Source organism: Symphalangus syndactylus, chromosome 8, assembly GCF_028878055.3.
Source record: "Symphalangus syndactylus isolate Jambi chromosome 8, NHGRI_mSymSyn1-v2.1_pri, whole genome shotgun sequence".
In the NCBI taxonomy this organism is placed as follows: Eukaryota; Metazoa; Chordata; class Mammalia; order Primates; family Hylobatidae; genus Symphalangus; species Symphalangus syndactylus.
In genome coordinates, this window is record NC_072430.2 from 130,347,961 (window position 1) to 130,365,487 (window position 17,527).

The following is a 17,527-nucleotide window of genomic DNA, read 5'->3' on the forward strand; positions in this document are numbered from 1 at the left end:
CCTCAGAAGGTGGAGAGGAAGGGAGAGGAAGCCAGCTCTCTAGTGTTTCTTCTAATAAGGGCACTGGTCCTATTATGAAGGCCCCACCCTCATGATCTAGTTTTCTCCCAAAGGCCCTATCACCAAATTCCATTGCATTGGGAACTAGGGTCTCAACACATACATTTTGGAGGAACACAAATATTCAGTTCATAGCTACCATTCAACCCCCACCCTAACAAATATAACTGGCTTGGTCCATAGGAGGCAGTAATATGGTAAAAGAGCTAAATATGTATTGTTTCCATTTTTCTATGAGAAATAACATTGTTTTCTGTCATTTTACATTATAAATGGTTATAGCAGATAAAAATGTACAAATGAATAAATAATAAATTAGAGTAGAGCTTGTATTCTTCTGGAGAAAAGGCTCCATGATGATGCCAAGAACTATACAATTATTGTTCTTTCTTATAAAATAAAATAATGTAAATATTTTACTACTTATAATGCATAAATACAGAATGTGAAAGTTAGCTGTTCTGATACCATCTGGGTTTAAGCATATCATTATTTTCTAAAATATCAAATAATATCATTACATTAATACAATGCATAAAACTTATTTTCCAGTGTAATGTTTCTCTCTGTGGAAGGGGCATCCAATAACTTTTTGGCCTCTCTCTCACTTGCCTTCTCTATTCTTCCCTAGGGAAGGAGGAATCACATCATTTTTGGTTTGGGACAAAAACCTGGCTCAAATGTGTTCTGCGTCTCACAGAGGGCATGCATTTTGATCTGCTTCTATTTGAAAGTTGGTGAACCTAGCAGCAGACATTTGGCCTTGGTAATATATTGTCGTCTCATAGTTCATGACTTTGAAAACAGGCAAATTGTTAAAGATAAATTAAGGTTTAATACATATTCAATAGAGCAATTTTTTTTTTCTCTGTTTCAGAAACCTTATTCCTTCTAGGAAAAAAAAAATGGTTGGAAACATGTTTGTGAATATTCTAGATCAGGCAGCCAGAAATAGTACGTAATACATTGATATATAGTATTCCCTCGGAAAAAATAAAACTGGGGGTGGAACCTCCCTGGGCCTAAGTGTCTACATGGCAGGGAAAGACTGAAGCTGAGTATCCCATCTGTACCCAAAGCAGATCCTCTCCCATTTGCTCTACTCTCTCCCCCTCTCTACTGTCTTCCTAAGCCCCACTTCATTCAGTGATATTACCAGCCTGACATCTGTTTGAACTCTGTTTCTGGTACTGTGCTAGTTTTCCCTCATGGTGGTGTGCATCCTGGGAATTAATAAACAAACATTGATTACAGACTTGCTTCATGGGACTTGGTTTTATGAGGGTTAAGGATGAACTGTTCTCAAGAACAATATCCACACATTAGCCATTGAGTACCAATAATGTAAATATATCAGTGCTTTCCAAATTTCCACAGATTCAGCCCTCCAGAAGCAGACACTGAGACAGAATTTGGGATGCAAGGTCTTTGTCTGTGATCAGCAAATGTGAAGGGAAGGGTGAAGAAGAGCACTCGGCCAAGAATGAAGCTGAACAGTGATGGAGGCTCCACAAAGTCTTGCCCAACCTTTCAGGAGGCCCTGAAGGGAGCTCTGGAGCTCTGAAAGATCCTATATTGGGTCCAAATGGTCTGCTTTTTACACTTCTCAGCTCCAGAAATAGCTGTAGAAACAGCCCTGAGGAGTGGGTAGCTGGAGCCAACAGCTTCCCTCACTCTCTGTAGCTGGGCTGCAGTCTTCTTGAATGGGACCTGAGTGGCACCACGTTGACTCTACCACACACATTAATCTAAAATTTCAACATCCAACAAGATTCTGTATCAAACTTGATGAGTTGACTCTAACATTCATCTAGATTTAAAAATGTGTGAGAATAGGCAATACAAAATTGAAAATGAACAAATGGGGAGAAATTGGCCTGATAGGTTTTAAAACACTCTATGAACGTCCAATAATTAAAATTGTGTCATATTAACACAAAAAAATAGACTAGGGGAGGTAAAAATAACAGAATAGAGGTCAGAGAGGGCAAAATATATTATATCTATATCTATATGTGTGTATGTGTGTACATATATATGTATATATATGGAATAAACATAGAATGCATGTGGCATGTCAAGTCAGCAGGGAAAAAAGATTATTCGACAAATAGTGGGAATAGTTGCTTATTCATTTGAACAAAAAATTCAATTTGGTCTCTACTTTATTAAAATAAATTCCAGTTACACTGAGGAATAAAGATAAAATACCCCTCAAAACTATAATGGCATTTTATAAATAATTTAAGTCATAATAAAATGTAATACATTTTATAATGCTTTGCTGAGTGGGGAAGAGTTCTTACATGCAACAAATTTCAGATTCCATATCTATCAAGAAACTGATAAATTTACTCCATGAAAGTAAAAACTATGTGCAATGAAATACACACAAATCAAATGAAAAGGCAAAAGTCAGTCCAGAAAAAAAATTGCAAAATTTACAACATACCCAAAGTAAAAATGTGTAACACATAAGAGCCCTTAAATATCCATGTGAAAAAGCAAAATAATAGAAACATGCAATTCAGAGTAGACACGAATAGCTAATACACAAAATATAGTCAAATCAATAATCAGAAAATGCAAGCTAAACAACACTGGTAGATATTTCTAGATTATCAGATCCTGCACAAATTAACATGATTGATAGGTCATATCTAATATTGGCTACACTATGAGTTAATGTGTATTCTCATGACCATTTCTTTCTTTTTTGTTGTTGTTTTTTAGAGACAGTGTGTCACTATTTGACCTAGGCTGGAGTGCAGTGACATGATCATGGCTCACTGTAGCCTCAGCCTCTTGGGTTCAAACGATCCTCCCATCTCAGCCTCCCAAGTAGTTGGGACCACAGGTGCGTGCCACTATACATGACTAAATTTTTTGTTTTAAATTTTTGGTAGAGACAGGGTCTCTCTATATTGCCCATGCATGGACCATTTCTAAAAGAATAAATTACTACAACCTTCTTATTTTTTATTTTTATTTTTATATATTTTTTAAGATGGAGTCTCACTCTGTTGCCTAGGCTGGAGTGCAGTGGCACGATCTCAGCTCACGGCAACCTCCACCTCCCGGATTCAAGCGATTCGATTCTCCCGTCTCAGCCTTCTGAGTAGCTGGGATTACAGGCACCCGCCACGATGCCTGGCTGATTTTTGTATTTTTAGTAGAGATGGGATTTCACCATGTTGGCCAGGCTGATCTCCAACTCCTGACCTCAAGTGATCCACTGGCCTCAGCCTCCCAAAGTGCTGGGATTGCAGGTGTGAACAACCATGTGTGGCCGCTACAACCTTTTTAGAGGACAGTTTGGCAGTATTTGTCAAAATTGCCTACACGAAAATCTGCCTGTGGGTATCAAATTGTACAATATAAATATAAATGGGTATATTGCCATTATTTTGTATTCGTGAACAATTGGAAGCAATAATTCTATTATGAAAATGATTAAACTAGTCCACAATACCGATTGTCTATCAGTACTGGGTATGAGGTGAGAAGTATTTGAGTATGTTGCAGTAGTAGACAACTCCAAAATCTCAGTGGCTTAAAAACAAAAGGTGATGTCTTGCTCACACAGGGTCCTCTCAGGTCAGCTGGGGCTCTGCCTTGTGTTCTCATCCAGGGGCCAGGCAGACAGTGCCACCACCAATCTGGAGTTTTATACCATATTCCTAGCAGAAGAGAGGGTGTGGTGCCTTGCAGACAGCTCTTAAAGCTTCCACTTAAAAGTGATAACATGTCTCTCCCACTCACATATCATTCACAGGGAAATACCTAACCTCAAGGGCACTGCAAATTAAATCTACTGTGTGTTTCTTAGAAGTACAAGAAATTAAGGAACTACCACTCCATGGAATAAAAATATATTATACCTAAAAAGAATGAGGCAGATAAATATGTTCATATCTCCGTTTAAAAGTTCCAGTGTAGTTCTACAGTGTATTTAAATTCCATTGCTTTCTTGAAAATACATTTGTATATGTATATATATGTAAATGAATTGACAAAGTTTTGAAATTGTAAGACCGACCATTAACAAGAAGATTGTGGCACAACGTTGGTTGGGAGTAGTGATGGGATACTTTAACTTTTACTTTATATACTGTAATATGTTTTTCAAAATCTAATCGTAGGAATGCATCAATATTGCTTGCCTGATTTAAAAACTAATTTAAGAAAGTCACCAGAGTTTCTTGGACCTTCTTTTTCCATTTCTTTAGATGGAAAAAATAATTATCTAAGAGTTGAACTGGAAAAATAAAGCTACTATCTGCATCTGCAAGTCCCAAGATATATTTGTGGAGATTTACTATCTATATCTTGTATTTCCCAAAAAATATTTATGTGAATTTACTCTCTATATGATGTCTCAAGTAATATTTGTGTGGATTGGTGAAGATGCATTCTATAATATTAGTTGTTCCCAAATAAAGGAGTCATTAACTTTTATCAGACCAAAGTATATTTTACTAGGAAATTTTAGCCCTTGATCTCTTCCCAGTGGCTCTCCCATTTCTTAAAACAAAAGAGTTATTTAGGAAAAAAATCCTGGTCCCTTTTCTCAACAGTCATCACAGTCATCACTTTCACACACACACACACACACACACACACACAAACACCATCCCTACCACCCCCCCAAAACACACCCCCAACATACACACACAGGGTTGTTGATTGTCCTAAGCTAATTCATACATATGATATCATATATATTAATATATGTGTGTATATCTCCATATCTATTTATGTATGTACACATCTATATATATGTGTATATATATGTGTGTTTGCAGATATCTATATAGATGTGTATATATGTGTATATATATGTGTGTGTGCAGATATCTATATAGATGTGTATATATGTGTATATCTATATAGATGTGTATATGCATATATATCAGACACACACACATATATTTATATGATATGAATAGATTTATTACAAGAATTGGCTCAGGTGATTATGGAGGCAGCCAGGTCCCAAGCTCCCAGATCTGCAGGGTGATTGGCAAGTTGGAGACCCAGGAGGACTGATGATGTCGTTTTAGTCCAAAGATGGGCAGGGTGAGACCCAAGAAAAGCTAATGTTTCCATTCAAGTCTGAAGGCAGGAAGAAAACAATGTCTCAGTTTGAAGGCAGTCAGGCAGGAGGAGTTCCCTCTTATTCAGGGAAGGGTCAGCCTTTTGGTTGTATTCAGGCCTTCAACTGATTGAACGTGCCCCACCCACCTTAGAGAGGGCAACCTGCTTTACTCAGTCTATTGATTTAAATGTTAAATAAATAATTTTTTAAAACTCTCACAGAGAGACCCAGGATAATGCTTGACCAAATATCTGGCTACCTCATGGCCTAGTCAAGTTGACATAAAATTCACCATCACAGAAGCCTCATAGTACAATGAACTTGCTTCTGCAACTGCTAGTTTAGCTAGATGTTAACTTTGTAAAAAATAGATTGTGGAAATGTATAAGCCACCACGCTTATCCTCTCACAATTTTATCATATGTAAGTCTATCAGGAACTATATTTTAATGTCATGATAAATCTGTGCTCAGTTTTATATATCTTGGTCTCTGTGCAATAATTAACCTGATTCTTAAATAAATGGTAAAAAATCTTCAAGAACCTTTTAGGAAATTCCCCTTGGTGGCATTAAGCACTAAGGAAGCTAATTGATTCCTTAAATTTTCAGTTAAGCCAGTGTATTCTTACTTACATGTTGCCCAATTATCTAATCCATGTTTATCAAAATAGATCTGCCCTCTTACTTAGTAAACTTTATTTGAATTTTATTTTATTTTATTATGCTTTAAGTTCTGGGGTACATGTTCAGAATGTGCAGTTTTGTTACATAGGTATACACATGCCATGATGGTTTGCTGCACCCATCAACCAGTCACCTACATTAGGTATTTCTCCTAATGTTATCCCTCCCCTAACCCCCCACCCCCTGACAGGCCCTGGCGTGTGATGTTCCCCTCCCTATGTCCATGTGTTCTCATTGTTCAACTCCCACTTATTTGAATTTTCAGAGAATAAATTGCCTTCATGAATTTTTCTTCATAAGCTTTTATCTTGTAAGTCATATTATGAAACTTTGTTCATTATCTAGTTAACTTTTCATCTTGGATTATAGATGAAGAGGAAAACCTCTGAAAATATAATTCTAAGGAAATTGGATGTGATATATTCTATCCAGAAAACAGTTTTGTTGAATGATCACTGCTCAGGAAGACTGTCAGAAATTCTTATCAATGCACTTGGCTAAAAATCATCAAGGCAATAATTTTATGGTACTTAATATTTTCAAGTAGAATTATATTTGTTAAGCCTGATTAGTAGCCAATGGACCTATGAAGCTTGAAGCAAAGTAATATCAGATTCATCAATCAAAGCATTAGAGGGTTAGAGGATTTTGCAAGATTATGTAGCCAGCACTCTTCCCATATTTAGACCTCAATGGTTCCAGGTTGTAAGAATCTATTCCACAATATTTTAAAAGCCCTCAGGATTCCCTAAGAATTTATTACCAAAAAAATTGTATGGCAGCATGTAGCAATAATAAAATAGGTTTATGATATTTTGAAGCACAAAACTGAGACATTTTGATGATTTGTCTTTCTCCTAATTTCAAAAATTCATGAAATACTTGCTAATAACTACTTTCTTATTTCTAGAAGAGCCTTAAAACTTTAATGAGAATGGTTAGAGCATCTACTTAAAATAACCACAGCTCCGACTTAACCCATTTAAATGGTCTTCCAATGAGACAGGAAAGCAAAAAGGAGAAAACCAGGAAAAAAATCAGAAAAAAATGTCTGATATTTGCAGGCCACCTGAGGACTGAGCATGAATTTGAACAGCCTTTAAGAGCTGCCAGTTCATCGGAGTTAGCAGAACATGGGAACTCAGCCTCCCAAGTGGCAGAAACTCTGCCTCCTCAGCCATCCTCTTAAAAGCTCATTTTCTCCAGCAGATCCCTGAAGGTCTGAGATGAAAGACATGGCATAAACAGGACTGGCCTTCAGATGCCCACAATATCTGGGAGACCTGAGGTTAGAATTAATAGATACGGGTATCTTTAGCTGTTTTTGTCTCCAAACATCTTGAGACCAGGTCAAATTTAGAAACAATTCTATTTGAGGAACTAAACCAGAAAGATTTATCAGTTAGGGTCAGGTTCAATTTCAAAAATATTTTTGTTTGGCCAGCTTTGCTTTCCAGCTTTGCTTTAGGAAAGCATGTGTTTAATGTTTGGTAAAACTCATTTATTAATTAAGGCTATTCTGTAGAACTATTTCCCAGCTCAAGTTGGAATTAAGATTCAGACATTTTTGGAGTGTGGTACATTGATCCTCAGGAAGTTATTGGAAGAATCAATTTTCTGGAGAGGTTTGGTCTAAAGGATCTTCTACACACAGGGTAGGGTAGTTAAAAAAGAAAAGCAAAATTAGATAAAATATGCTAATTATTGAAGGACAATCCTAAATGAGAGATTTGGAAGAATCATAGAGAATGAATCTTTCCAGCAGCTAAGAATGCTCTGAACTGGGGGCAAAGGGTGAGGGTTCAGAAAAAATAGCATACAATGAATCACTGATATTCGTCCTTGGTAAAAGGACTTGTGCCTCCCAGTCTCTTCTAAAGCTTACATTCTTGAGTGTGGTGGGGTTGGGGATGAGGGATGGGGTGTTGGAATTTCTATGGAGTTTGGGGAAGTCAAACACAGAGAAGATTTTTATGGTATTTCTATCAAAAATCCTAGAGTCTAACAAGCCTCACAGAGTCTGTCACATATGACTCAGGACCAGAAGGGTACCATGGAGGTGTAAAGTTAAAAAAACATTTCACTAGCATAACAGGAGGTGAAAGAGCGAGGCAAGTGTGGAAATATCGGGAAAGTAGGGGTGAGGGTTATGACAACTAATCATCAGACGTGGTTAAGGGTCAACAGATCCCATAAGAATGTTATGGAACAATAAATACTTTATGTATATTACTAGTGTCATAAATGGTCAATATAAAAGCTAAGAGCAATGATCACAACTATCAGACTATGGGACCAGGAATGGAGAATGTGCGTTGAAGTGCATTTAAGGTAACTCATCTTTCAGAGTGAGGGGGAAATAGGTGTCATCTTTATTAAAGAGTGTCAATAAGCATATCATTGACAATTACAGAGGGAACCATCATAAGATCTAAAAACAATCAAGATGAAAAGAGATTCATAGAGAATGGATAAGGAAATAAAGAAATAGACCAATGTTATATTTTAGCCTATTTTTTTCTGTACGATTCAATGTTACTATGGGCAAGAATTACTATAATAAAGATGCAATGACAGTAACGATAATATCATTTGTGTAGTGGTTAAATCCATGGATGTAAGTATGCCTGGGTTTTAAATCTAGCACTTATTCAGAGGCTTGAGAAACTTTCTTTAACCTCTCTCTTCTTAGTGTCTTCACGTGTAAAATCAGAGGGAAATTGTAGCTTATTCCTAGGCTCACTGCAAGGATTTAATCTGTGAGTCTGTTCTCTGAAAGTGAATCTGTGTACAGCATTTAGACATATGGTAAATGCTATGGAAATATTAGGCTTTACTGCATAATACTTCTGATCCTTAACAGATTTATATTTGTCTACATAATGGTGATTCCTAAATCTACGTAACTGGGGTTTGTGATGGTTAATTTTATGTGTTAATTTGAGTGGACCACATGGTGCTCACATTAAACATTGTTTCTGGTGTGTCTGTGAGGGTGTTTCCAGACGAGATCAGCATTTGAATTACTGGTCTTAGCAAAATAAAGTGTCCTCCCCAATGTGGGTGGGCATTGTCCAATCCATGGAGTGTCTGAATAGGTTGAAATGTGGAAGGGGGATGCACCCCTTTTGTACCTGCCTCACTACTTGAGTTGGGCCATCTCATCTCATAGCCTCCTGTCTTGGGACTGGGGTTTACATCACTGGCTCCATAACTTTCAGGCCTTCAGGCTGAATTACACCACTGGCTTTTCTGATGGTCCACCTTGCAGATCTCAGATGGGGGACCTCTTAGCCTCCACAATAATGTAAAACAACCTTTTATAATAAATATCTATATATGTGTGTAATATATGTGTTTTATATATATATATGAATGAATATGTATATATAGATATATATGTGTGTGTGTGTGTGTATATATATATATATATATATATATATCATACATATATCTCCTATTGGTTCTGTTTTTCTGAAGAACCCAGACTAATACAATTATATCACCTTCTTCCAAATGGGTTACTTCCTCTTCCTCCCACAGCCTGAGTGCCAGGTTGAGATCCCACTGTCTCTCACAGGGTTCACGGCAGTAACTCCCTTCCAGGCCTCATTCCTCTCCCTAGGCCTTCAGCCCTCTAACTCCTTCTCCAAACTTCCTCCAAAAGATTTTGCTAACTTGACCAGATTCCTCTTTCTCTATTAAAGTCTTTAACTATTCTAAATTGTGTAAGGAGAGTTTCCACTTCTTGGTAAAGCAGCAAATCTATTTTGCTCTTCTGCCTTCTGATCTTAACATCTCGTGAGCAAGCCATGCTAATTTTTTGTATTTATCCAAAAAAATCTATTGAGATAATAGTTTTGTTCTATAGCAATGGAGCCTCATCCAACATAGATACTAGGATTTTAGTACATGCTTACTGAATGAATGAATGAATCAATGAGATAATAGAACTATAATAATGCTGTTGTTTGCTTGATTCTAGAAATAGATAACATTTTTTCTAATCCTGAAGGTCTCCAATATTACATTTATAGGCTTCTGTGTCATATAAGTCCAATATGATGAGAAAATACAAACCAATCTTTTCCCACATGTTTGGGGCTCATAGTTTTATCCAGAGTTGATCCTAAATACATATTTGTTAAATAATACATGAATGGCTAAATGGTTGAATGAATTAATATGTGTTCACTGTAAGCTCAATAATGCCTATTAAACAAGGTTAATTGAATTTAACTGCCAGCTGTATTTGAATTTTCACACTTTTAGAATTAAAAACTTCAATCCCTAGTACAGTTAAATGTCTTGGTGTTCTTAAAATAGGTGACATTTAAATGCAAAATTAGAGCCCCAAATCGTGTATTCAATGTTTTATCTATTACAGTTCAGTGTACAGAATCTTTTACTCTATTAAAAGCATTCACCCCCAAACATTAGTCTCCTTTTCAGCCTTCATATGTTCTTGCTATGCAAATGGCACAGAGAATCCCAGCTCACCAGGAGTTGTAGAGGGCCTTAGTCTCAACACCTGTGAGCGTGGACGCTGTGAAGGCAGATCTTTTCACAGCAGAGTGAACGAGGGCCCAGACAGTTTAAAGCGGGTGTGTGATTAATGTGGGATGGTGAATGCTAATGGCTGGGATCCAACAAGCACAGGAAGACAAGGAGAGAAGCTCAGCTCAGTGGAAAGACGTGGTTGTATGTAAAAGGCTGATAAGAAAAAGCCTCCATAAATTGTTTGGTCTGTAAAATACCAGGTTAACCTGGAGAATTGGGCCAAAGCTTAGTGGATATGAACCAGCGTCTGAGTTTCTTTTATTCTCCCTCACTTTTTCAATATCAATACTATTACCAAAGACTGGAGGGGCACATCTCTTGCTTTCTGCTTCAGGATGGGGATATTGGGAGCCTCTGAATGGAGTTGGCATGATGAAAAACAGCTTGAACTTTAGAAAAGCAAATGAGTTAATCTCATTTCAATTACAAGGTTTTATGTCTCCTATTTAGTTATAAGAAGGCAGTATAAAAATTTAATTGCCGAGAGGCAGAAAACTGTGACAAACCTTATTCTTATTCCCTATGTTGCTTCTTGGATTTTGACAGCATGAGCTCTGGGTATAACTTCAAAGTGAATTAAATAACAACACCACTGAAAAGGAGTGGTTAAGTCAGTCAGTGATAATCAATAGAAGTAATGAATAAATAAATCTGACCCTGAAGTCAAAAAGGAACTTAAAGTTTATTTCTTGTTTCCAGACAAGAATGACAGTTAATAGTTCTATTCCTGGATGAGACCATGGGTTAATGCATACTTTAAAGTGACTTAAGAGTTGATTTGGACCTTAACAATTGTGACACAGGAACTCTGAGATAAAACAAGTTTCTTCGGGTCTCTCTGTGATTCTTTCATCTAGGCCAGATTTTGACTTTGGTTTTGACAACTAGCTAGTCTGTACTTTACATTCATTGCAGTAATCACAGTTTAAAAGTATGTATTTTTCTTTTGTAATTCTCTATTTACTCCTCTAGAAGCCGTTCTGCTTCATGAGGAAGGGTTTACATCAGTTCCGTCCACTCTAATCTATCAGCATATAGCATGGTACCTGACATAACTTGTGCTTAATTAATGGGTGCTGAGTAAAAGAGTAATGATGTGCATTTGAAGACTGTTGGACAGAACAAGTCATCGGAGGACAGCACAAGTATTAACAGTTGGTAACTGCAAAAAAGATTTTGGTGAAACTCAAGTAAAGACTGGCTAAAATTTTCCCAAAATGAAATAAATTCATTTATTCATTTTGGGAAAATGTGAGCTGTTGAGTTCCCTTTTACTCAGGAAAAATTTTATACTGGATCCTGGTAACAATCAAGGAGCAATGTGTTGCTCAGGACCTACAAAGCCTTTGATGACATAACCTTCCACTGTCCCTGGGCTTCTCCTGACCTTTCAGGCTTTTCTTCCTTCCCAGTCCGCTTGCATTTCCCACTCTGTCCTTCCTGACTGTCTCCATCGCTTTTGTCGGTATGCTCCCTCTCCCTGGAATGCTTATCTCCTCTTTGCAAGTAATCTCACTACCATTCTCTACATTTTAGAGTTAAAACTTTTGAGCATCCCTTCTGTGACTTGTGACCTCACTCTTTCCTTCTAACCTATTCCCTTTCGTAACTATCTCACTGCATTTTAAGCATGCATTTTCCTTTTTCCCGAAGACCATGAATCTATTGAAGTCAGAGATAATTTCTCATATCTTACTGAATTCCCACCATGGAAAATAGACCTCATGCTTCTCAGGGTATCAATAAATGATGGTAGAATGAATAAATCAGTGACTATTGGCCTAAGCTGTAAAGATTGCCTTGCTGCTTATGATGATTAATTTCATGTGTCAACTTGACTGGGCCATGAGGTGCCCAGTTATTTGATCAAACATTATTCTGAGTGTTCTTGTGAGGATGTTTTGTGATGCCTAACATTTAAATCAATAGATTGAACAAAGCAGATTGTCCTCCCCAAACTGGGTAGGTCTATTGATCAGTTGAAGGCCTGAATGAAACAAAGAGGTTGACCCTTCCCTGAATACAAGGAAATTTCTCCTGCCTGACTGCATTAGAGCTGGGAGATTGTTTTCTTCTTGTCTTTGAACTTGAATGGAAACATCAACTCTTCTTGCATCTTAAGCCTTCCAACCTTTGAACTGAAACTACATCATTAGCCCTCCTGGGTCTCTAGTTTTCCAAATACAGAGCTTGGGACTTCTCAGCCTCCATAATCATGTGAGCCAATTCTTTACAATAAGTCTTTCTTGGAGGATGCTGACTAATCCACTTCTTGTCAGTCAAAGCAAAGTAACTTGGAACATTTCTCTCTTTGACGTTCTAATGTCTCCTGATATTTTCTGTTTGGATATAGTGATCTAGGTGACTGAGATTTTAAGGTAAGCATTTGTGACCTATGAGTATCTATCTTCTTTTCCTTTATTTTCCTTTATGTTCATACCTTACCTGTGCCACTTTCTAGCTCTTCCTTATAATAAGTTTGAAATATGTATAAATTGAAAACATACAATTGTGGATAAAGAACATGTTTTTCTCACGAATTTTATAAACATTTTCAACAACAAATGTTTAATAATATTTCTGCTATTTACATATAACCTATTGCCCTGTCAATTATTTTTCACTGATTCTAACTTATTGCTTTTCATGAGCTTTGGAGATTTGAAAGATTAGTCCTGTACTTGCAGTGGTCAATTATTTTTAAAGGATTTCATAAAACTTTAAATGCATTTTATCTACTTGAATACAGGCTTACAGCTGTATAAAAAAGTAAATGTTCATTGACAGTCAAAAAAAGAAAGTCAGAAATGTTTTATAGAGAGAATTAAAATATTAAGGTCCATATTTGGAGGAATAAAAGTATAATAAAACTCTAATTATTTAGAATTCTGTTTTTTGTAGCACGGAAAGAATACCTGAGATTATGGATGACATTAATGGTTATGATGATAATGACTGAAAATAAAAATAAAATACAAAGAGAGGCTTTGGAAATTAAGTCACACTTAAAACTGCTAATAATACTCGATATGCTATTGGTTAGAGAATTAGTCAGAAGTAAAATAACATATTGTTTTGGAATTGTGTTTGGACCTTAACATTGTTAGCAAGAGAGAGATGTTTCAAAAATATTAAGATCATGTCATTCTATGGCTTAGCAATCAACAGTGGTTTCTTGCCTTTGGCACAAAATTCAATTTCCCATTTTAATCCATACATTCCTATTTGCTCTGGTCCCTGCCTATGTATTCCTGTTCATGAAGTTTCAGCCCTCATGACCACATTCTTGCCAAGTTTATTTCTTCTTCAGTGTGTTTGTATTTGCTGTTTCTCATTATTCAACTGCTTTTTAGCAAATCTTATTGGTTTTTGTCTTTCAGATCTGAACTCAGAAGTCACCTTCCTGGCCTTCTCTGAGAATCTGATTTGATATGTGGTCCTTCACTTCTGCTCCAAGCAACACTCTATACATCACTGTATTTATCTTCTTAAAGGCACTTATCAGAAATATTTTCTTCATTTATTTCTCTGAACTACCATCTTAGAATTCAAATTCCATGGGAGTAAGTGTTCTTTCTGTCTCATTCACTGCCACATTTCCAGCTCCTGGGAAACTGCCTGACAAGAAGCAAGAGGGGAGCTAGAATGATCAAATGGGTTCCACATAAATCGTAATGTTGTCAAGGCCTTCTGGAAAAGCCCTTGGAGTTAGCATTTGAGAATCTTTGCAGAGTGAATAATCCACTTTGTTTTTCCTTTTTCCCAAATACCACCACCAAATTCCACTCAAGGCATTTTCCCTTTCATCTCTTTTTCAGTGTTTTAAGTTGGGTATCTATTTCTTATTTCATAAATTTGCAGATTATGTGAAGATGAATTATATAGATATTTTATTCAGATCATGGACTCAAGATCTTATCCAGAAAAACCTTCACCTCACAATAGGCAGTAGACCATTTATAACAGGATTGAATTAAGTCACTTTAATATCATAGGTGATATTCATCAAAGGATGCTACAATAAACAATCCGATGCATTCTCATCCATATTTTATAATATATTTAAATAATTAAGTGGCTATTTCATAATTGGGAATGGGCTCATCATATAAAAAACAATCCTTTAAAGTCAGGATTAAATTTAAGAAAATTCAAAGATACATTTCTTCTATAAGGAGATTGAGATAAAAATCACTATTACTGGGAACTAGAAGTTTAATTTTTCACAGAAATTTCTTGGTTGTGCTGAGATTTGTGGGTTGTCAAAACAAAGATGCTGCCTACAGACACTTGAGAATAAATGCTTCCTTGAAGTCACTGGATATGCTTTTCATAATGTCATTTATACTTGACTCTTAGAACATCAAAAGGTGTAAATCATTCTTCAGAAACTAAATGAGGTAGCTGTGGCAAAAATTCAGTTTTGGCTGTGCTTTTGGCAGATTTCTGGGGCAGGTCTCTACCTGGCCTCAGAAAGAGGATTACTGTCACTTGAAGAGCACTTGAAGTAGCTCCTTGCCAAGATCACCATGATCTTCAATGGATTTGTATCATGATTGGATTGTAGGGGTGCTGGAAAAATGCCCTGCCATTATGCTCTCTGAATCACCCTTAGTTTATAAGGAAAAGAAACTCTAATTTATTCTAAGGAAAAGAATTCAAATATGCATATAACTCTAGTATTTCTTTCTTCAATAAATTTATTGAATATCCACCAGGTGCTAAAGAAATTACCTGAAAGATTAATAGGATGCAGTTATACAAGCAACTAGCAACTTAGTGAATGGGATAAATATATCTGCTTGCAATTATGATATATTGCAACATGAATATTGTAGAGCACCAAACTCAACTTGAGAGAAAACACGACATAAACATTTCTGTGGAAGATCAGTTGAGTCTTAAAATAATTAGGAGGGTTTAGTAGTTCAAGGCAGAGTGGAGAAACACAGAACATTTTATGCAAAGGGGCACACAAGTGAAAGCACAGATCGTGGTGTGGTGTTTCAACAGTGAAGTTTAGGCATTGTTGACAGTTCATAAAGTGTCAAGCAGTAGGTGGCAGAAAATGAGTATTCAGAGGCAGATTAAGACAGTGATATGAAAAGCTTTTCTAGGAAGCTTGACTTTTCAGAAATTCACCATGCCCTTTCTGTATGCTTGACACTAAGAAGTTAGAAAGGTACACCTCATGTTCTCCTGCCCTCCACAACAAAAATGAGTGTACCCTTCACATGTCGAGTACCAAAGACTACAGAGAATGGGTCTTTACTTCAGGTGTGGACTTGACAGAGTTTGCTTTGGGGAGGGAGTTGGGAATACCTCATATTCGTTTCTTGCTTTCTTCATTCACTGCTCAGGTCCCAAGGCAGGCCCTAATTTTCCATTCTCTAGTGCTACCCTCAAGATGGTCTGCCTTTTCTATGTGGTCCTTTCATCCGCGTCTCTAACCCTGGTCTGACCTGGGATGTTCTCTATCCTGTAGCCTAGGATCTCTGCAAAAAGAAGAAAAAAGATAAAGACATACCAATTTACTGTGTTTCCTTGATTTCAAACATCTTTTACCTAGCCAAGAGTGGCTGGTTTGGAGAAAAAGTATGAAAATTTTGCTTAAAGAATCTGTCTCCTGGCCGGGTGCGGTGGCTCATGCCTGTAATTCCAGCACTTTGGGAGGCCAAGGCGGGAGGATCACAAGGTCAGGAGATCGAGACCATCCTGGCTAACACGGTGAAACCCCGTCTCTACTAAAAATAGAAAACTCAGCTGGGCGTGGTGGTGCGCACCTCTAGTTCCAGCTACTCAGGAGGCTGAAGCAGGAGAATGGCATGAACCTGGGAGGCGGAGGTTGCAGTGAGCCGAGATCACACCACTGCACTCCAGCCTGGGTGACAGAGTGAGACTCCGTCAAAAAAAAAAAAAAAATCTGTCTCCTTCTCCTATGTTACCTGCTCTTAAAAGCAATATAAAATAGTCCTTTCTGTTATTTAGGAACTTCTCTCGGTAAGCCATGAAAGAAGTACATACTTTGCCCTCAGAGGATTTTGCTGGACATGAGTGAAAAAGCTTTTAAACCAGTATGTGGAACAGAACAGAGCCCTCAGAAATAATGCTGCATATCTACAACTATCTGATCTTTGACAAACCTGACAAAAACAAGAAATGGGGAAAGGATTCCCTATTTAATAAATGGTGCTGGGAAAACTGGCTAGCCATATGTAGAAAGCTGAAACTGGATCCCTTCCTTACACCTTATACAAAAATTAATTCAAGATGGATTAAAGACTTACATGTTAGACCTAAACCCATAAAAATCCTAGAAGAAAACCTAGGCAATACCATTCAGGACATAGGCATGGGCAAGGACTTCATGTCTAAAACACCAAAAGCAATGGCAACAAAAGCCAAAATTGACAAAAATGGGATCTAATTAAACTAAAGAGCTTCTGCACAGCAAAAAAAACCACCATCAGAGTGAACAGGCAACCTACAGAATGGGAGAAAATTTTTGCAACCTACTCATCTGACAAAGGGCTAATATCCAGAATCTACAATGAACTCAAACAAATTTACAAGAAAAAAACAAACAACCCCATCGAAAAGTGGGCAAAGGATATGAACAGACACTTCTCAAAAGAAGACATTTATGCAGCCAACAGACACATGAAAAAATGCTCATCATCACTGGCCATCAGAGAAATGCAAATCAAAACCACAATGAGATACCATCTCACACCAGTTAGAATGGCCATCATTAAAAAGTCAGGAAACAACAGGTGCTGGAGAGGATGTGGAGAAATAGGAACACTTTTACACTGCTGGTGGGACTGTAAACTAGTTCAACCATTGTGGAAGTCAGTGTGGCGATTCCTCAGGGATCTAGAACTGGAAATACCATTTGACCCAGCCATCCCATTACTGGGTATATACCCAAAGGACTATAAATCATGCTGGTATAAAGACACATGCACACGTATGTTTATTGCGGCACTATTCACAATAGCAAAGAGTTGGAACCAACTCAAATGTCCAACAACGATAGACTGGATTAAGAAAATGTGGCACATATACACCATGGAATACTATGCAGCCATAAAAAAATGATGAGTTCATGTCCTTTGTAGGGA

The 17,527-nt window shown here is 37.1% G+C and overlaps 1 protein-coding gene across 1 annotated transcript in view; it reads left to right on the forward strand.

The window, feature by feature from the left end:
• Positions 1-13,873, forward strand: part of NYAP2 (neuronal tyrosine-phosphorylated phosphoinositide-3-kinase adaptor 2) — a 330,902-nt gene extending 317,029 nt beyond the window's left edge. Inside the window, exon 9 of the mRNA XM_055290808.2 lies at positions 13,784-13,873. Coding sequence (XP_055146783.1) covers positions 13,784-13,789 — 6 coding nt within the window. The 3' untranslated portion in view covers positions 13,790-13,873. The remainder of the gene's footprint in view (positions 1-13,783) is intronic.
• The last annotated feature ends 3,654 nt before the right edge of the window (positions 13,874-17,527 follow it).